Source organism: Mya arenaria, chromosome 2, assembly GCF_026914265.1.
Source record: "Mya arenaria isolate MELC-2E11 chromosome 2, ASM2691426v1".
In the NCBI taxonomy this organism is placed as follows: Eukaryota; Metazoa; Mollusca; class Bivalvia; order Myida; family Myidae; genus Mya; species Mya arenaria.
Window position 1 is genome coordinate 10,431,424 of NC_069123.1, and position 21,781 is coordinate 10,453,204.

At 34.4% G+C, this 21,781-nt stretch overlaps 3 protein-coding genes across 6 annotated transcripts in view; 1 reads left to right on the forward strand and 2 right to left on the reverse strand.

Annotated features, from left to right (window-relative positions):
• LOC128207994 (sphingosine kinase 1-like) overlaps window positions 1-3,393 on the reverse strand; it is a 53,165-nt gene extending 49,772 nt beyond the window's left edge. For all 4 annotated transcript variants that reach the window (XR_008256814.1, XR_008256813.1, XR_008256815.1 and 1 more), the window contains exon 1: window positions 2,964-3,393. Coding sequence is in view for 1 of the 4 variants with exons in the window: in XM_052911241.1 (XP_052767201.1) it covers window positions 2,964-3,393 (430 nt within the window). In the remaining 3 variants the exon portion in view is untranslated. The remainder of the gene's footprint in view (window positions 1-2,963) is intronic.
• Window positions 3,394-7,711: 4,318 nt separating this feature from the next.
• LOC128217635 (60S ribosomal protein L18-like) lies at window positions 7,712-11,632 on the forward strand. Its single transcript, XM_052924905.1, has 7 exons — window positions 7,712-7,772; window positions 7,901-7,987; window positions 9,319-9,426; window positions 9,712-9,810; window positions 10,296-10,419; window positions 11,032-11,101; window positions 11,512-11,632. The coding sequence occupies exons 1-7, from the start codon at window positions 7,770-7,772 to the stop codon at window positions 11,585-11,587; spliced, it is 567 nt and encodes a 188-aa protein (XP_052780865.1). The 5' UTR covers window positions 7,712-7,769; the 3' UTR covers window positions 11,588-11,632.
• Window positions 11,633-13,776: 2,144 nt separating this feature from the next.
• Window positions 13,777-21,444, reverse strand: LOC128245047 (vesicle transport through interaction with t-SNAREs homolog 1A-like). Its single transcript, XM_052963260.1, has 8 exons — window positions 21,289-21,444; window positions 21,050-21,108; window positions 20,004-20,114; window positions 19,631-19,702; window positions 19,180-19,264; window positions 17,968-18,038; window positions 16,281-16,342; window positions 13,777-15,415 (listed from the first exon to the last, which is right to left on the reverse strand). The coding sequence occupies exons 1-8, from the start codon at window positions 21,380-21,382 to the stop codon at window positions 15,319-15,321; spliced, it is 651 nt and encodes a 216-aa protein (XP_052819220.1). The 5' UTR covers window positions 21,383-21,444; the 3' UTR covers window positions 13,777-15,318.
• Window positions 21,445-21,781: the final 337 nt, after the last annotated feature.

The following is a 21,781-nucleotide window of genomic DNA, read 5'->3' on the forward strand; positions in this document are numbered from 1 at the left end:
TGAATAAACATTCAATGCATTGTACATGTTCATAAATACATTGTACATGTTCTGAATAGCAGACCATAGAACTTCAAAATACCAAAACATGTATGTGGAGTCAAAATGAAGCACAGAATATTTTTTGAAGATTTGTTGACTCAGAATAAACAAAGGAATGAATTAACATAAGTTTACATTTGTAAATCCTTCAGAAAATCTTAGTATCATGTCATGCAGCTCACTTCATAACATCTGCAAATAGTGCATCGGTCTGGTGCTTGTTAATGAAATAAATTACTTATTATTTAATATCAAATCTAACTTATAAATATCAAATCAACTGAAAATAAATAAACATGGTGTAACCATGGAATGACCAATAGAATTCATAAACTGGGTTCTTACTCACAATTTTGCTTTGGGACTCTTAGAATTGATAAATTTTGTAATTTATTAAGGTATTCCATTCTTGATAATCAATAGGATTCTTTCTAACCCCAAATAAAATAACAGTAGTTTTATTTGAAACTTTGATTTTTTAAATATCAGGGCTTTTTCTGCCCATTTTTGGAAAAAGACCCTAGACATTTTGGGAAATTTTGCGTCGTGAAAATGCCGAAATTGGGAAATTTTACAGTTAAAAGAAAAAGCTGTCTAGTCTCCTGCGAATTAGGAAATGATTAAATATTAGTTTATTTCCCCTTTTAAAGACCCCAAAAATATCAATCCTTGGGGTGTAAATATCTATGGCAATAAATCATGACAGATAATATTTCATACTGATCTCTGAATGTGATGAAAATCAATGATTTCCGAGTTCAATTATCAAAAAAAAAAATACATCACATAATTTATTAGGATGTTAAAAATGAACCAGTACAGGTAAAAAGACTTTCTAAAAAAATATATATTTTTATTTTTTTATTTTTTATTGGGATTGTGAAAAATATCTTATATTTTGCTTTGGGAATGGGTCTGATAGTCAGACCCATGGGTACTATAGAAAAAGCCCTGAATATAGAGAACAGTCATTAGATGATGAATCATTATATATCTGAAATAATATTTCAAACTCAATTTTATGCAAGCTACATAATTATGTATATTACAAATTTGGATGTAATGCATTCAATTACATCAAAAACTGCTTTGTGTGGGTATTAACCTGCCTTTTCAGTAGGTACTTAACTTAGTTCCATATTTCGGTAATATATGAAAGTTTACGCCAAATTGTAAACATTTGTATCAAAATTACAGAGGTGATAACTTATGTCTCATTTAACCTTTGCCTCCAAAACTTGACCCCGAACTTAGGAGGACACCTGTTGTACTGTACACACAATTGTGATGTAGTCACATGCAACTGCTACTTTATCATGACTTACCAGTATATACTTTATCATGACTTATATGCTTACATGCCATATTTCTGAGAGGCTTCCCAGGGGATTGTGGTCTGAATTCCAGAATGTAATTGATGCTTACCACTGTAAACCTTGAGCTATTTTTTAAAAAAAAAGTCCTGAATTCCTGGGGAGTTTTCCCCCCACCGTGGGATACGGCATGTATGTGGCTTGTTACAATCTCTAAGAAAATCCGATGTTCAAGCCCTAGGCCATTATTCTTCATTATATTACATAGCCATTACCAAATATAACATAGCCATACCATGTTAATTGCCCATCTACAAGCAATTAAGTTTTTTCAACCTATGCGAGTCTGTACAAAAATGTACACATAACCTCTGCCCTTTAGGCCTATTACAGTGGTTGAAATTAGCACAAACCTGCAAGCCCTGCACTGGTACAATGCTTTTTCAGGCTTGCTTGAGTGCTCTGTTTTCTATATAGCACAGCTTACTAAAAAAAATGTTAACACAGAAGTTTGATTTTGATGACTGCTTTTACACAGGTGCATTGCTAAGAGCAATTAAGCTTATTTAATATATGCCAGTATGTTGGATTTACCAATAATATGTGCCTTTTTGTCCCTCAGCACCCTGTCTTTTTTAAAACCTGGCTCAATCTAATATATATATATATATATTTATTTGGCTAGAATGAAACACTTTTATTGAAATAAATTGATATTACTTTTCATCACTTGTGGCAATGATAACAGTTAACATATCATGCAAATTAAAGATTTCATGGTGTTTTTCTTTAGAAATAATATCTTGAAGAATAAAAAAGATTGTGTCAATCTTAAGATTTCGATACCAAATACAAATACCTTGGTAAAAGATAATTGTAAAGATATTACTTTCTGAGGTTTTTCAGAAAGATTCCGATATTGTAGATGCTTATTAAATGCAGATTGAAACCTGTGTAAACAAATCTAATCGTGGTCATGAACTCTTGAAAATAATTGTGTAAACGATATCGGTGAAAGAACTCGCTATGGTACGTGTAGATCATAGTTGACAGCGACACCGTAATACAAAGGTGACAATGACGCTATAATTTGATAAACTATTAAACAACAAAAGCTAAAAGTCACAAACTACGAGTGAGTGCAAGAAGAGTATCTCACAATTAAGTATTTTCAATGCATTTCAGATTACTTTAATGCAAGAAATCCTAGAATTATCACTGCACATGTGCACCAATCTCAAGTCTGTCAGGACAAGCAACAGAAGACATGTTCATTCTTCAGTGTGACAGCAGTGTTGTTTGCTTGAAGCTGCACTGATTGCAGTTCTGACATTTTTTAAGATTTCTATCTCAAAATCAGCTGATTTGGCATCAACGCCTTCCAATCAGTCATATAAGAAAACTCACAATAGAACAGATCTCAATTGAAGAACTACCATCGAATCAGCCTTTGTATAGCATTGATTTCCAGACATTTATGATTTACCCAAATATTGGCTCATCCAAAGGTGTATAATAAAACAAAGATGTCAAAACGGGCAATCTGTGAGAAAGCAGCTTTATTTAGCTTCTAAAGCATATGTGGTTCTATGCATTTTAAAATCTAACCCTTTTTATCCAGTTGTAGCTCTTGACAGAGATGTAGAATGACACGCCTCCATTTCTCGACAGCCTTTCTGTTACCGTCAAACGACTCGTCGGAACTTCGTGCAAATGTAATGTGATTTTTGAAACGCACAAATTTTTCACCAAAAAATTTCTTTCGCACAGGATATGAAAACACTGTCAAATAAGCTTTATTAGAATGTTTTTGGTCCAATGATTTCCTGCATCTACAACCAACAACATCACCAAAATGTATGTATTTAAGAGTTTTATTTGATTTAACACCATCTAATGGGTAATATGTTATTCCACTTCTCGTGCACTCAACTTTATACACTATCTTATCCCTAGGAAACACCTCAAATTGCCCTTCTAAAATAATTTCGTCTTTTGACATGTTTACGTTTCGATTGGCTCCAACAACAGTGCCCATCTTTCGATCATGTGTCATCTGTTTAGTCACGTGATTTCCTTAGCTACCGAACTCGATTTTTTTAAGCAAGTTTCTTTCTTAATCGAATTAGGTCAAGCATCTTAAAGTGGTTAGCTCCCTTAGTTTGCAGTGTCCTGTTTAATTGTCATGTACTTAAGACAACAAGAACTAGTCTAGTGTAATGTTCTGTATACTACCATTGTTAAAAATATATCTTTTATATGGAATGAAGTACTTCTTAAGAAGTTTACATTTTAAAAGATATTTGCAATCTGTTGCTGATATATGATATATTGCGGCAGGGTTTTTATAATCGTCCGCCATCAATAGTTTAAACCAATATATAGTAACATTTTCAGGATTGCTTTTAAATATTATTTTTTTAGCTACTAACAGTAACTGTTGCGTATGTTTTTCGCTTTTGCTTTTACATAATTATATTTGAGATTCACCTCATACCTCCGTGAATAATATTCAGTGTCAGTTCTTCTAAATTTAGCTGCATTTTGAACATCATCTTCATTTTTAGCTGAAAAACAATATCATCGAACTATTGCATTGTTAATATTTGCTTATAATGCCAAGAATAAAGTAAAATATAAACACATATAAAGTGATTAAGTTATTTCTCAACGACATGATACTGGAACATCGCCTATGAAGGCCGAGGGAACAGCAGTGCTAGCTCGTAAAGGGTCAATCCATTTCAACAAACATGGTGAAATGTTCATGAGTTGTAATTACTTTTTTGCCAAATATAATATTATTTTGTCAAACAAACGTGCCTTTCAATCTTCTGTCAGTTTAATACGATCTCGGCTTTCGAAGCGGAATGTTATTTAATACATTAGTTCATGCTTTTTGAATATTTTGATGAGGACACAACATCCACTCCCCCATATTGTGCTTCAAAATCAAGCATTTTTGACTTTTTCGTGTGTCAATACATGGCGATCTTTCACTTATACCAATTTAATCAGAACATTTTATGAGGAAAAAGATAATGTAAATCTGACGAACATAATATAAATATGATGTGTCACTTTGTTTGTTGGCATAATATCCGGACTGCGGTCGATCAAAAGTCATACCACATTACTTTCTCTGGATGTATGACCCTTTATTTGTTTTAAATATACCAAACATACTTTATCCAGTCTCTAAATATGTTTTCCAACTTGGCAACAATCATGTTTATTGTCATGATCAAACTTCGACAAAATTCACTTTGACCGCTCTCTTACTTAAACATTTGTTATCCACTCGTTTCTACAATGGGTTTCAAAAGTAAAGGACATACTATTTCAAACAAGTTTAATCAAAAGCCAGAGCATGTGTTCTTCCTACAATAGAGTTATGGCCCTTATATTTTCAAAATTTGACCAAGATCACTCTGAAATTCCTCTCATACTCAAGCACTGCTTTTCTCCTACCTCAGATAAGTAGATCCAAAAATTTGGCCATGCTGTAATTTTTTTCTCCCACCGCAGATTATAAGTATTTTCCATGGCCGAGAGTGTAATATAGGTTCATCCTGAACCGAGCGTGGATTGTTTTGCGGAAACGAGGTTTACCGAGTTTCCGCAAAAGACCCTGCGCGAGGGTTGGGATGAACCTATCTAACACGAGCGGCTATGGTAGATGCTTTTTCTCCCACCACAGATAAACAAAATAAAGTAAAAATGTATTTTTGCTGGAACGCTTTTGTGCGTAGCGAAAATAAATGCGTATGGATATAAGATAATTCGTGGTTGTCATGATGATGCTCGCAGTGATTTTGATTCAGATTATTATTATTATAGTCAAATTGGTCTTTAAATAGTTCTGATGAGAGTGCAGGATTATTTCTTGAATGGTGCGTGAACACCTTTTTATTGTGCCATTTGAAGCGAGAAATATTTAATTAGCATTCTAAATATTGCCACAAGACAAGGTTTCCATAATAAGTTACAGACGACATTCTTCAACAAGGGAGGTAATTGTGTTATGACAATAAAAAGGTAGTTCCATACGGGTAATTGTTTTATATTTGCCCCTGGGCAAGATAATAATTTCTAGCATGGTTATTGTTTTGGATCTACTTATATGAGGTGGGAGAAATTTTTATCTTGCCCCCGGTCAAAGGAAACACGAGTACCAGTATGGAACTTTTTTTATTGTCTTTAAAAATAACCTCCCTTGTTGAAGACCGTCTTCTGTCAGCATCATGGAAACCTTATCTTGTGGCAATATTTAATATCCAAATTAATTATTTCTCGCTTCAAACAGCACCGTAAACAGTTTTCACACTGCATACAATAACTAATGCTGCTCTCTCCTCAGAAGTATTTATAGAACGATTTGACTATTTACATAATCGGAATCACTGCGCGCATATCCATGACAGCCACAAATATCACACATCTATACGCAAATTATTTTCTATACGCACAAAAGAGTTTCAGCGAAAAAATACACTTAAACTTTGCATCTACCATAGGCGCTCGTGTAATATAGGTTACCCCAACCCTCAAGCAGGGTGTTTTGCGAAAACTCGGTAAACCTCGTTTCCGCAAATCACCCTATGCTCGGGTTGGGATGAACCTATCTTACACGAGCGGCCAGGGAAGATACATGTAATCCAATCCTGAGTAAATAAGTCGACAGTGGTAATAGGGATACTATCTCATTTATTTTTAGTACTAAATTAGAGCAGAGGTTATTTATTTCAGAGTTACGGTCCATGGAAATGTCAAAACTTGACCAAATTTACTCTGTTGATTTTGGCAGGCATCGCCATGCAATCAGGATCATGTGTTCTGTATATTGTTTGACCAAAGGCACACACATATATTTGAAAAGTTTTAGTTTTAATAGTTTCATTTTTTGTCGAAATATGCGAAAAAGATATGTAAACAGTCATTGATTTAAAGTGAGATTTTACTATATGTAGACTATTTTATGAAAACAATTTATCTTGGCTATGGCACTCGAAGATTCACCACTTAATTTGCTTCGGATATGATGGGTGCTCCCGATAGGCGACACATCCGATTCGCGGAATTCAAGTTAAACTGGTGTACACATCATATAGTCAACTACTTTACTAGACAAGAAAACAATATGACTATAGCGTTAATATGCTAACAATACCACATTGGTGGCGCATCCGGTCTAAAGTGTATTAATGCATAAATAATCAATATTCTTAGGAGTAAATTCCTTAGGTTTGACTGCTTATTTGTTATTACTACGCGATCAACTAGCAGCGTAGTTAAATGCAAAGAATTATGACATTGTTAACCGTCCATATTGTACATCTGGGGTTGTTTTCGAATGAAAACGGCCCTGTAATTCTAATTGAAGGGACTGATAGTCTCGCTGGGCCCAACATCATCAAAGAAATATACTTTATACTGACAACCTTGAATTGGCAGTCATTAAAGTTTGCAAGCATGTAAGATAAATTTCACTGTTTCATTAAGTCGTATTCATAATTTTAAGTCGTTTCCAAATAAAGTTGGCATTCATATATATCTACTTATGATTCATCTTATTTTCAAGCATGGTCCGTAGTGTCCCTAAAATATGGTACGTTATAAAGTTAAAAGATGGTCAAAATATGTCGGTAAACGCTATACATAGCAGTTATGTTTTAAATGTTACGTGATATCCGACAATAAACAACTATTGATTTAGCTTGACTTGAAAACAAACTGTAAGTAAAATTATAAATCATCCGAACTGTCCCCAAATATGGTTCGTAATGTCCCCAAATATGGTCCGTTATGTCTGATCCGTAATGTCCGGACACCCGAAATCCATGGTTAGTCCGTAGGTGTCTTAAAATGAATGCACACCCATTCCCATTATTCAAGACCATACTATTTGTTGCAAAGACAACATGAGTTAATGTTGCTATTTAGCATGACAGCACCATGTTTGGACATAACAGAAAGTAAATCATTTTGACATAACTTATGATAAAGGGCATTTAAAGGGCACCAGACATTTACATACGTATGGCGTTCCATAGTAGGGAAGATAGCAACTGAGCCATACCCAATGTTTTTCATAGCGAATGAACAAATATAATTTAATAAATTGTGACGCAGGTTTAAAGTTTTATGAATTTGGACTTACGTTTTATTTTTTAAGTGTTTAAATTGAGTCATTTTATTAATCGATGTTAATAAACAAACAAAAAAAACATCGTTGAAAAATGTCCTTTAAATTACATTGCCTATTCATCCCGGTTTAACACCTGCTGGAATTGAGAAATAACGAACAAGTACTCTAATACTGGTTATCGGCTTCTTTACCCTTCTTTGGGAATAGCGCATGGAATTTAGGAACCAAGTGATTAATTGTGCTTCCTTTTCCGGCAAACATCCAAAATGGTAGTTCATGCCAAATGTTTACAATACTATACTTGTTTTAATCGTGCTATCCTTTGATTGAATTTGCGTTTTGAACATATCTGTTGAGAAATGAATGATTTAACTTCAATTTAAGCGTATAATTTCAGGGAATAGATATTTGCCACCGATTTGATCGGAAGGTTCGCAGGACTGCCCCTAAGAGCGATGACATCTACTTGAGGCTTCTTGTTAAGGTTTGTCATTCCTTAAAGTTTCAGATAGCGTCTTTATTTGGTCGATACTTGTACAATATATTCTTACTTTTTTTTGTATCGGCAATATCGCATGTAAAATAAGTTTGAATTAAACCACTCTGAAACCTATTAAATGTCCTGAGAATTGAACATTTATATCTTCACGTTACAGTATATTTATTTGTTCAGCTATTGAGAAAGTGTGTAAGCGGCCTTGTGGTTCAGTCTGTAGAGCCCTTGCCATGTTAGTGAAAGGTCCTTGGCATGAGCCCCAGTCTGATTGCACATTTTTCTGAACAGTGTGATTAATGGCACCCTACATGAGACTCCGGCTGTATATATACTCAATTTCCAATCGGTGGTTTTGTCAAGATCATGTTCACCATATTTTCTCTCCTGTTAATTCAGGGACGAACATCTGTCCTGTCCCCATGTTGTCACTGTCTGTATATCCTAGTCTAAAATATTAGACGTGTTATACGGGATTCTTCCAATCCCTAACGTCTAAACGGGAATGTGCAAAAAACGGGGGTGTTTTAAAAATATTGAAATTGTTTTAAATGAAGTATTTTATGGTTGAAATTGATCATAAAGAGTTATATTCATATTTATCCATGTCAGTGAAATGTTATTTTGCACTAAACAAGCATTTAATGCATTAAAACAAGTTGTTTACCTTTCCAATAAAACGAAAGTTGACTGACACAGAAAACAATTATGCGAAGGGGAACAACTCGATACAATCGTAATAACTCGGCCTCCTCCGACAAAGCTTCGAGATAGACCTCGTTACACAATCGTAGCAACTCGGCCATGGCCGAAATATGTTCCGAGCGATTTAAAACTGTGCCCTGAAGCCTTGCAGGTGCCCGTCATGTATATATCGTTATATTTTGACAGAATGAAATGAAAAAAAGCCGTCAAACTCATAATTATAAGTTGGATATTTATTTTTTGTGTACGGAACTAATATAAAATAACATTATCTGGTAATATTTCTTGTTTTTATGATATTTTATAGACGCTATATGCTTTAACCCGGAATCCTGATCGGAACAACTACCCACTTTTGACACTAAACAATTTGTACGTGAAGGATTTGCCTATCAAAAATCTAAAAAAATCCGTCAACGTACAATTATTTGGACTACTGTATATCCTTGAACTGTTGTCAATTTGTGATGTACTATTAGTTTCTGGTTGTAAATGTAAGTGGGCTTCTGTTCATTTTATGTTTACTACAATATTAATTTAGCTAGACTATATATCTTTTTATAAATTGAACCCCTGACAGATGGCTCTTATACTGTAATCTTCAATGTTGATTTCAGCTTTACCGTTTCTTGGCTAGACGTACCAATGCCAAGTTCAACAAGATTATTTTGAGGCGTCTGTTCATGAGCAAGACCAAAAGGCCTCCACTCTCCATTGCAAGACTGGTATTGACATATCTCACTTCCTAACTTGTTTTCATTTTTGTGATTAAATTCGAAAGAGAAAAACAAATAAACAATGAATTGTCACATTTTTTTAGTTTTGAGCCGTAATTTGTCAAGAGGTAAATTCATCCTTTATTGACCAATGAGCTCCAGGGTTCAACTTTTAGGTAATGCACAAACAGTTGCAATGACAAATTATGTATCTTCATAGTTAGACAAAATTGCTGTTCCTATAACATTTTTTATTTGCAATGAATTAAAATTGATATTTTATTGTGTTTGTAGTCTAGAATGATGAAGAAGACTAGCCGTGAGAACAAGACAGCCGTTGTTGTTGGCACCGTCACAGATGACCTCCGTCTTCTCAAAGTTCCTAAGCTGAAGGTGAGCTGCTGCTTGATTCTTTTAATATCAGATAACTGTTACCCTTATTCAAGAGATCAATTTAATGAAGGAAATACAGCTTTCGGTTAGTTAAATGATTTTGATGTGCAAGTGGTTGATAGCAAGTTGTTAAGTACTTTCACTTTTGTTCTGGTAAATCTTAAATATCAATATAAAGTTTATTAACACAGCTTTATTTTACGAATAACTGCACAGTTGTATGTTGATTTTATTGGTTAATAGTTTTGACCGGGTTCTCGCCAGAAAATTTGGAAAGCTGTGGGTGTGGGAGGGAAATAAAGGAATGACATGTGTGCAAGAGCCCTGTTCAATTGTCAATTGAAGACAAGTTTAAAACATGTTTTTTTGCAAATATCTGTTTTCTAGTAAGTTAGTTATCACGTTTGCAGAAAATATGTTCATAGAATTTTACATGTGTACTTAATTGTTTGTCTGTTACATGCGACTCTCTATCTTTACTATAGGTGTGTGCTCTAAAGGTGACCGAGAGGGCCCGTGGACGCATCCTGAAGGCCGGTGGTGAGATCGTTACTTTTGACCAGCTGGCATTGAAAGCTCCTAAGGGACAGAACACTGTTCTCCTCCAGGGTAATGATTTCGATTTAACTACAAGATCGTGAAGCTGTTATTACTGGCTCCATCATATATAGGAATATTAGAAACAAGTATTTTCACGTAAATTTATGGAAATTGATTGCCTGAAAAATGACTTCGGTGGTGAAATTCTACAAAATTTCAAACATTTTTCTAATCATAAATGGGTGAGATATATTCTGACCCATGGGGTACCTAGGAAATGGCCGTAATAAAAGCTTATGTAACAAAGGAAACAACTGAAGAGTTGAATCTCAAATGGCTTTTCTGTGTAGTGTATTTTTAATATCTTCTAAAAAACGGCTATACTGATGTTTTAACTTTCTTTTATTTCGGATCAAATGAGTTTAAACAAATATACCAAACTTGAAATTGAGGGGAATTTTCCTAATAAATTGAAAATTTTTGTCACTGCTGGACAAACCTGCATCTTTTATTTTGGCCCCTGTTATAAAGGTGAAAAGCCCTGGTTTAAATGGGGATAAAACAACATAGAATTGTAGCGAAGATGTTAGTTGATTACCAAGACAGTGAAAAATTAACACCAATTGCTTGTGACCTTGATATCATTTGGTCATGCTCATGCTATATTCTTCTTCCTTCTAGGTCGTAGAAATGCCCGTGAAGCCAACAGACATTTTGGAAGGGGCCCCGGTGTTCCACACAGCAATACTGCGTATGTAGTTATTAACTTTTACAAACTTGTTTACATCATATAACATGCTAAAATTAGATGCATTGTTAAAGAATTTACTTTAATCAGATGCTTAGTGCTATGGAAGTCAAAGCAATGAATTTGAGAATGTCTTAATACTTAGGTTCTATCTGGATCTTTCAAAAGATACACTTAAAACCTTTCACATTCATCATTCAACACATTGAATGGTCATTGTACGAGATGGTAATCTTTCTCTATCTTACTATAAAGCATATACTGTTAAAAAAACCTCTCCCAAACTTGCTATAAAGCATTAATTTAAAAAAAGATCATTGTATAAGGTATTCGTTAAGTTTAATTTCGATTTGTTAAGTTAAAATCAGATTTGTTGAACTGATTGTAGCTATGTTTTCATTTATAAATTCCAGTCCGTTTGTGCGCTGCAAGGGACGCAAGTTCGAGAAGGCCCGTGGACGTCGCAGCAGCCGTGGCTACAAATCTTAAATTATGTTCAGTGTCAGTCACAGGAAATAAACCTTCTAGAAAGAAGCTGTCTTATTGTTTGCATAATTCATGTTCATTAAAAATATTACTCGGTCCTTGTCTCTTTCCTAATGTATTAAACGTATATGGGTTTGCTACTGCGAATTGACAGAAATATTGCCCAATTCAAATTCAGCTGACAAACTGTCTAAAATTTAATGTCCATTTCAACAAAAAACGCTTCTTTTTGAAATTTGGCTGGTTATCAGTCGTAAAAATTCTTGAGCATATTGGCAATTAACAAAAACCTTTTAGAGGTAGTTAATGATCTATGATGTGTTTAATTAGAAATGAAAATATGGCCTCAAAATCAAGTGTAAGGGTATGTCCAAATTGTTTCAAGTTCACATGTACAAGAAGTTGAATGCAATTTAAATGGCAACAGCATTTCATACTGACTGAAATTGCAAAAAAAGAAAATAAGCTTTAGATTCTTGCTGGGTAAAAGCGCATTGGAAATTAAAACCACTTCAGAAGAAGTGAAGGTGGAAATGGCTCTTCAGTATCGGACTGTTGCAAGATCGACATCCTTATTCAAGGAGGGATGTTAAAAACAAGCCTAGGTAAGGGATTGGCTAGCAGGCTCTGCTAGATATTTACACTGTCATAGCCATAGTAAAACAAGATTCCTGTCTTACAGTGAACAAGATGGAGAACATCAGAGATATGTCGATGTATTTTATTTTTAAGTAAAAATTAAAGATGCACAAGGCTTGATCACATTGGCTCCAGCATTTGTTGAACCCATAACGGAACTTGGCACATGTTGAAACTGGACTCTCGTTGATTATGCGAGAAATGAAACAGTGGTAGTGTGAAAATGAGCGTCTTGGGATAGCTAGGCACAGCAGGAGTATTGGGAGAGTAAAGAACGCCCTTTTTCTTTGAAAAGATTAAAGCCAGAGCCCTAGAACTGCACACATCAGTGTCACAGGCATATTTTATAGGGGTTTATGTTTTCTCTGCTCTAATAGACCGATACATATACAACTTGCCCACCTAGTAGGCTACTGTGATGTTTGGGGTCAAGTTGTTGTAGATAATGGACCAACGTCCTGTTTCAAAGATTGTAAGGCTTAAGTTTGTAACTTTCTAGGCATAACTCCTTCTGGCTTTGCTGCATTTTTATGATATTATCATAAGGAAATTGTTCACATAGATTTTGCCTGTAACTTTACGATTGAACCCATGCACCCTTAATCAGCGTAAGGTTTACGACTAAGATATCTAATTGAAACAGTGCCCTGGTCATCGCTCTGCTCTGGAACTGAATACTTGCAACATCACAAACTCAAATTTTGCAACTTGCTCTGTCATCTCTCATCCTCTGGTAATATAAATCTAGTTATACCCGTCTGTGTATAAAAAGTATATCAATTGAATAACAAAGCATTTTCAGACTGTCGTGTTGTGCTCCTGGTAAATCATTGGGGGATAGTTTAAAGTATTTGGAAAATAATCCTATAATATATTGTTAAAAAAATGAAAATTTCAGAATGTAAGGAAAAGGATTAATTTTAACCTGTTTGATTTCCCAAGGTCACACTGAGCATTGAGCCCAAACTCAATGGGATTGGATACCATGTGAATGTGCGTCATACAGATATTAGTTTTTACTCAGTTATGGAATTGAAGTCAGATAAAATACAAAAAATCTCGTCATCCATCTCCTTGGCATAGCTGTCATGGACTTCATTGCACAAAAACTTTGTCGTAACTCAAAAAACTTTTTATGATATTCAAATGAAACTTTATATACACACATTTTGCTTGAGACAAAATCCATATGGATATCAGGTTCAAGATATTTATATGAAGCTTGGTAGCAGAGATGTGATTGACCAGGCAACTGGAGGGCTGAAACCATTTCGGTCATGGGTTCTTGGGGCACTATTGGGGTCAAAAGCACACTGCCGTAGAAGAAAAACTGGCTTTTTAGAAGCTCTTTTAAGGGTTCTTCTGACTTTAAATTTGAAGCAAACTGGAATATCAACTCTAACAACCAAAAGCACATTAGTATCTTTTTTAATCAGCTTTTTTTGTTGGGGGGGGGGGGGGGTCCCTGGGGCCATTAGATCCGCGGAATTCCGCGAATCCGCGGACAAATCACATCCCCTGGGTAGTCATGTTGCCAGAGACAATACACAAACACTTAGCAAGGCCCATAACTCTGGCTTAATAATTGTACAAATAAATCCTTTGTTAGACTGAAAAAACAAGACGACATTGGCATATTCTCTAAATTTTGTATCTATATTTTAATTAAAAATATAATCACTTTTACAACAGTTTGTGATTCAATAAAACAAATAAATTAAACATTCATCTTGCATCTTCCAAACCTACTCAGACATAATTAAATAATAATGTCAAATAATAACTGGTAAGAGTAAAGAAAAATACACAAAATTTAATTTAAAACAGCTATCACAAAAGGTTTGTATCTTGAATTGAAACAAAAGTTTTAAATTACTGTGTTTTTTGTTGTTGTCAATTCCTTATAACATTAATTAATATATATCTTATCTTGATTTATATTAAAATACATAGCAGTACTCCTGCATTTACATTTTACAAATAAAGCATGTTAAAAATGTTTGAATTGGTTTCAGAAAATAAAATCAACATCTGTACCATATTCATATCATTTTTTTTATAAATTTACCATTAAAGCAGTTCCATCACATATAACAAATTCTATACATTTTTTATATACTCCTGCTTAGCATTCGATAAATTATATGGCGTTTTTCATGGCCATATGGATTCAACCAACAGTGTATTCATACCAAATATTGCACATAGTTAATTTCATTAAAGAGTCCATATCGTACTGATGTTGTTGTATTCAGGGTGTAATCCCCCTCCCTCTTTGAGTTCCCAATACTCATTCATTTTCTAGCCTTATCATGCGTAACAAATAATATTGAAATGTTTTGAGAGTCTGCGTACAGATGAATGTCAAATTTTGATCTTCCTACGTAGTACGTACCTCTTATTGCAATCCTCAGTCTGGAGAAGTGGATGTCACAGACTCAATATTACTATAATTAGTAACAAGTGTTCAGCAGGAAATGTATAAAACTGGATAACTTTTTTGATTGGTTAAAATTTGCTATAATGTTCTTTGATTGGTCAATAACTATCCAATAATTACTTTCAACCAATCAAATGATTTAAATGTGCAAACGAGCCAAAAGATAACCTGTGGACAACTTATCAGGGTTTTATACAATTAGCTGCAGAAAATTAAGTTATGGTTTCTGTATTACAAATTTTGATGATCGGCTATACATGGAAATGGTAGTCTTAAGCTTTCTTAATGAACACATCACAGCTAAGACATGTGTATAAATACAGTCAAAGAACTATAATCCTAAATCATAATGATAGCAAATTTTAAAATACTGATAACAGTAGCGCCCTGCAGGCATTTTATCTCTTACCCAACTTGAACAAATAGTAAAACACAACAACGACAGCGGCCTTCCTGAGTGGCCATAGTGACACTTCAGTACAACCCTGTTCTACCGAAGTCTCGTAAAGACTTTTAAAACCAACTAAAATACCCAAGTCCAACAAAAATTTCAAAGTCAGAAAAGATTCAAAAACCCTGCAAAGTATCCCAAGTCCTGAATAGGCTCCCTTAGACCAATAAAGATTCCACAAAGTTGTGCAAAGGTGTAGGGATATCAGGTCTTCTTCCGCGCTATCAGGTATATGGCCATGATGATGACAAACAGTATCACAAGAATCACAACGCCAAGCATCACACGGTTCTGTATTATCCTGAAATGAGAATACAAGTAGTACTATACTATATAGGGGTTATTTAGTGCATGATCATTCCTGAAGTCAGGATTGAGCGCTTTTGATTTCTGACTATTGTACAATTGTCATGATTGTTTTGCTCAGATCAAAAACAGTAGGAAGTAACTTGATAGGAATATAAATGACTTTGGAAACAATTTCAAAATCAGTCTAAGCCCCTTTACCCTGCTTTAGACATAAATCCCTCATACTTTAACAGACCCAGCTAGTTTTTAGGACTGACAATTATCACATGTTAGAACCCCTGCCTATATTATTATTAATACAGTCGAAACCCGTTTGCTTGATAAGGGACCAGCCAAAAAGCTTCGAGCGGGAATGTGTACATAGAGTAATGCACCAGTCAATTGTAACCACGGGCCCTCCAGGTCCGGGGAATAGAGGGGACTTTGACTTTCGGTCCAGCCAACCCCGGGCAAAGTCCCCGCCCTGCGGGGACAAACTGCTCATGAAACCCCCGCCAAATGCCCCCGCACCCAAGGGACTCTATGAAAGGCCTATTCCCCACTATATTTGGCTTGAAGACAAAACCACCACCTTCACTGCGGGGCCACCAGGAAGGTAAAAACACGGCCCATTTCCCCGGCTATCCCCGGTATACCCCCGGACCTGGGGGGGCCATGGTTACAATTGACTGGAGCATAAAAAACAATTCAATCCAATATGGAAATCAAGTTCAGCAATAACTGGTTTCGACTGTATACCATAAACAGGATTATAAAACGGAACACATATACATGTATATACATTTTTATTTCTCAACTTTGTACTCATCATTGATGAATGTTTTGGCTTAAGTTAACAATCAAATCCTAGCATTCACCTTTTCATCATCCCAGATAAGGCTCTGGAACTCTTCCCCAGTGCAGAGTCTGTCTCTTGTAGCTGTAACATAAATACAAGTGATAATTAAACATTATGTTACTCTTAATCAAGAGATTTGTCAAATGGGCCGATTGTTCAGAACTTTGTTTGTCAAAGTTAAAAATGTAGTTAACATCATCATTCAGGGATGTGATTGACCTGGCAGCTGGAGGTCTAAAACATTTTTGGCCATGGGTTTATGGGGCACTCTCGGGGTCAAAAGCACACTGCTGTAAAAGAAAAAATGGCTTTTTAGAAGCTCTTTGAGGGCTCTCCAGACTTTAAATTTGAAGCAAACTTGAATGTAAACTTTAACAACTGAAAGCAACCAAATATTTTGTTTTAGGTAAAATAAAAAAATAAAAAAAAAATGGGGGGGGGGGGGGAGGGTCTCTGGGGTCATTAGATCCGCGGAATTCCGCAAATCCGCAGACAAATCACATCCCTGTCATTGTTAACTTTCAAATCTTTATTGATGAGGCAAATTCATGAATACGCTTTTGATCTGCGATATTTCTTACAAGATTTAAGACATCTGTTTCCACTGTTATATATGAGAAAATCATAAAAATCATTTTGCTAATGGCAGTGGTTGAAATTAACACAAGCCCGCAAGCCCTGCACTGGTAAAATGTCTTCTGGGCTTGCTCAAATTCTGAATTTTATATAGCAGGGCTTGTTCAAAAATATGATTCCATGCAATAGTATAAGAAATCGGGCTTGTTCATCAGAAAGTCTAATTTCAATGACTGTAATGGAAAGAAATATGAAGAGGAAAATTGTTTAATCAGAACGTGAGAATGGACTTCAAATTTAAAAAAGTGAAATATCAGTTTTATTTCACTGATAAATCTCTATAAATCACTAGAAAACATAGAATAAATGTGTTATGTTAAGAATAGGCCCAAATTTCTTGAAATATCTTAAAAAGTGTAACAGTTTTTAGGAATCATATTTTCATTATGCCAAATTACTTAAATCTTAATTTTATAAACCAAAAAGTAGTCTATCAAAGTTGTCTTTTAAATAAATCCCATAAAGTCACCAAAAAGTGTAGAAAGTAACACAGTTATAGTAAACAAGAGCTGTAACAAAGACAGCGCGCTTGTCTATTCCGCCCATTTCAGTGTAAGGATGGAAAAGTTTTGGCGAAACAATCATGGATCACTGTATTAAGTCGAAATTCAATAAATCAAGTAGTTGGTGAGATATTAACCTATATTGCATGCAAAACCTTAACCAGAATTTCTAAGTCAAGTAATTAAGGGCAATTATTTTGCATTAAAAGCAAACTATAGTTATCTATCTTGGTTAATTAAGTAGGTTGGACGGTTGAGTACAATTGTATGAAATATAAAATTGTAAAAAGTCTCAATGCAATACATCAAGTAGTTGCTGAGATATTAACCTATATGTGCTTACATGCAAAACCTTAACCAAAGCGTGACACCGACGCCAGGGTGAGTAGTATAGCTCTCCTTATTCTTCAAATAGTCAAGCTAAAAAGCAGAAATAATGAGCTTAGCTTGATCCTGCTATCCTACCAACTTCCATTGAATAAGTGAAAAAAACATGACATTTGTTTGTAAACCAGTCAAATTATTTCAGAACAAATTCACTGATTAACAGTATTTAAGTGTAATTACCCTGTTTCTGGATCTCTGTATTGTTTCTCTTTGGTCCGATAAGTCACTCAAGATCTGGGCTCCCATTTCCTCTGCAAAATATTGAAACCTTATTATTATTGATACCACAAAAAAAGATGGCAAGAACATTACACAATATAACAAAGCGAAATATCTGCCATAGGTGGCACTGGCAGTATCAGTCTGGGAATTGATATAATTATACACATTATGATTATGTACTTATATTTAATGCACCTTACAATGTTTTTCCACCGCGGGCATGTAGGGGACTTAAAGATGCACTCTTTCACCCAAATAATATTTACCACTATTAATACAATTGTTTTAATATACCAAAAAGGATGAATAAATGTCGAAAACAATGGTACTTATGAAGGATATCAAGTTTAATTTGAAAGAAAGGTGCAGAAAACACGGTATTTTTACCTTATCAAACGGTATTAGATCAGAGTAAATTTTTTAGCACTCACCAATCATTTAATATTTTTGCGTTTTTAGCTAGTAAATACACTGTTGTTATCAGTACTTAATGTTTTCCATTAATGCATTACTTAGTAAGTAGTAAAAGGTTTATCACTCAAAATTAAGATGTATGTTTGTATGTATTGATTTTGAATACGAGTGTCACTTTAAGTGGATGTAACCCAAAATGCCAAATTAACTGTCCAGCGAGAACAAATGGACAGATTATTAATCCTGAAGGATTTTTTATGTTTACATCACCCTCAACCCAATAGATTTTGACAGTTTTGCCTGCTCCATGGGTGGAATTTAGACAACAGCATTTGCAGTTGTGTCTTAATGCTACAGGTGTGCAGGAATCCCAATCACCATCCCCCTTCTGGTGGTGCATAACATTTATAGATGCATAATACTGCCACCAGTCCCTGACCAGAACTGTCTGTGCTACCTATGCGCTTGCTAAAGGTTAAAGGTTTTGCATGACTTTAACACACCTAATCCTGACAAGTGTGACAACAATAATATGACAAAATATTCCTGATATAAAAAAGGCCAAAGAGAGGCAGAAGAAATGTAAATCTTCACGCGTTTGATAAGTTAAATTTTAAGTAGGCAAGTTTAGCAAATTTGCTTCAATAAAATATGCGTCAATTTAATTAATAAATAGAAAATGTTTCTAAGAAGTGTATCATTTTAAATACAAGTCAAGAATTGAAACAAATTCATACAATCATGTATTTCCCCTACCAGTTTCCAGTATGACCCTGTAGCCGTCGTCCAGTCTACGGGTGCCTCTCTCCAGCTTCTCTGTGTTATCCAGAAGTCTGGTTCTCTGCAGGAGGAAATATAACGTAAACCATATATTTTTGTTATAAATAGGAAACACTTTAACATACATGCACATTCTGCCAGAAAATAAGACTGCAATATTTTATTGTTTTTAAACTTAAAATAAAAAAAGCCTGTAAGAATGAAAAAAAAAAAAAATCTTTAAAATGAAAGGAAGTTTTTTTTTCTGTTACGGCAACATCAATTTGGTGAAAAATAATGGTACACAGGTACAGAAACCTACAAAAAGATTTTGCCTCTGATGCCATGCAATATTTTTGAGAAAACAAATGTTGTATCCATGCTGCTAACTTTGTTTATTGGTAAAATACACACATGGTTAGCTGTAAAAACATTAGGTTATACAAACCTGGTCTTCGGAGTTGTCAACCTCTTCCCCAAGTAGGTCTTCTCTGGCATTTAATCCAAGCTTAGCTCTTTTCTGAAACAAAAAATAATTAGCCTTTAAAACAAAAAGTTCTTAATAATAATTACCAGCACCAGACTATTTTTTGTTGTTATTTTTTCTGTCAACATGATCAATAGTTCAAGAGCAATCACAAATAATTTGGCATGGCAAATAAAGTTTTTAATCTCCAAAAATAATGGCATTTTAAACAGATAAAAACATTTTCAGATTGAAGGCTGATGACTTTCACAACACTGGGCATAAATCTTCTTTCTCTCAATATAAAGTTTAGTCATGAAAATACGAAACAAAATAAATCAGCTATGAAAGTCACCATATCAGCAAGAAGTTTCTTATTCTCGGCCTTGTAGGAGACGAGGCGTGTTCGATATTTCTGTTTGTCCCTCGCCGGCAGATCCTTGATCTCGAGCTCCATCTGCTCAAGCTGAAAAAATGAAACCCAAGGCTGCTGCAGTCAAAACTTTAACAACAGGTGAGTGTGGTCATAACAATAATAATAATAATAATAATAAAAATAATAATAATAATAATAATAATAATAATAATAATATTAAAATGATACAATGTGTACAATCAAAAACTAACCTAAAGTTAAATGAAATATTGAAGAATTGTTAAGGTTTGAAATTGTATTAGTTAAAATGGGTGTACATATTGAAACATAATAAACATACAGAACACTACTTATAAAAAGTACTTAATCTTATAATTATTTAAGTACATACTATTTTTTTGAGCTGACATTCAGTATTTTTGTAAATGGAAACAGTGACAAAAAACAGTACTGATTTATTTAGATTATTCATTCAGTGTGACCCACTGACTGATAAATTCCTATTTTTATTTAATATACATACTGTTTCAAAATAATGAAGCTATCAATGGTTTGACCATCCCGACTTAGGCAAATTGAATGTCACAGGAGCATAGTTCAAATAATTGTATGTTGACAGATTTTTTTAAAGATATTTGATAGCAAATATTAGTGATTGGAAGAATCCCGTATAACATGTCTATTATTTCAGACTACACAGGAGCAGTGATTTTGACAGGCCCTGTAAGACTGCCACTCATGAAACAACCTTAGTCTGATTTTTTTTCTAATGGATTGTTGATGCCTGCAACACCTCTGACCCCAGGGAGTGTGACAAATTTTCCTACTCCAGGGATGGAATTCAGACAAGTCACACAAGTGTGCCAACAATTGAAGAATCTAATTCATACCGGATTTGACTATACAAAGAGACAGAAAATCAAATCACTGTTTTCATGTGATATTTGTAATGAGTTTGCTAAAATTTACCCCAACATTTAAATATATTCAATATTTTGCGGGGTACAACAAAACAAAGAACTTACCAGCTCTGCCAGTTCATCAAACAACTTGTCAACATGTCTGATGTGGCCTTGCTTTTCACCTGTTGAATTTAAAGAAAGGGTTGTCAAAGAGGATGCTTTTGTTTTATATATTTAGCGTAATATTTGTATTTTTGCTGCAGCCCATTCTGACATCCGAAAAATACTGTCCGAAATGAAACACAAGACAATACAGTCGCGGGAAATAGAAATAGTGTCAAATGATTGAATATAAAGCATACCGCCTAAAGAATTTGCAATTTTTCCAATACACACTGTTATATCAGCACTTAAATTTGAGTACTGCTGTTCATACGACTCAATTAATGTTGACATGTTAATTTTTGATATTTGGCCGGAAGTTTATAAAGTGCTCTTGGTTCTTAGCCTCGCGCGCATGATCGTAGCTTTACCTAAGAATACGGAAACCAGTGATTGAAACTTCCTTTTCCGTTCCAAGACAGCCAAGGTACACAACAAAATAAATGCACAATTTATATCGGCGCACATCTACACTTTGGTGTAAAAAAACAATATTTCACGCAGCAGAACAATAATATTTCTATTTTCCTATACATTAGAACCGTTTTTGGTTTATTATGAACAATAATTAAGCTAAAATTTTCAAAAAATGAATGCTGCACCTAACATAATTTTAGATCATTGGTATTATTTGTATGTTGTTTTTAGTAAACTGAGTGACATGAATTAAGTTCTCTGTTCTACAATGTTAAT

What these genes read in the sequence shown, in the direction of transcription:
- LOC128245047 (XM_052963260.1), bottom strand. Translation starts at nt 21,382, where the DNA reads ATGTCAACATTAATTGAGTCGTATGAACAGCAGTACTCAAATTTAAGT. An exon ending in CAGGGTCATACTGGAAACTG is followed by an intron (nt 18,039 to 19,179) that starts GTAGGGGAAATA and finishes AATATTTTGCAG; the next exon opens with AGGAAATGGGAGCCCAGATC. An exon ending in TTATCTGGGATGATGAAAAG is followed by an intron (nt 15,416 to 16,280) that starts GTGAATGCTAGG and finishes TTCTCATTTCAG; the next exon opens with GATAATACAGAACCGTGTGA.
- LOC128217635 (XM_052924905.1), top strand. An exon ending in ACTTGAGGCTTCTTGTTAAG is followed by an intron (nt 7,988 to 9,318) that starts GTTTGTCATTCC and finishes TGTTGATTTCAG; the next exon opens with CTTTACCGTTTCTTGGCTAG. An exon ending in TCAAAGTTCCTAAGCTGAAG is followed by an intron (nt 9,811 to 10,295) that starts GTGAGCTGCTGC and finishes TCTTTACTATAG; the next exon opens with GTGTGTGCTCTAAAGGTGAC.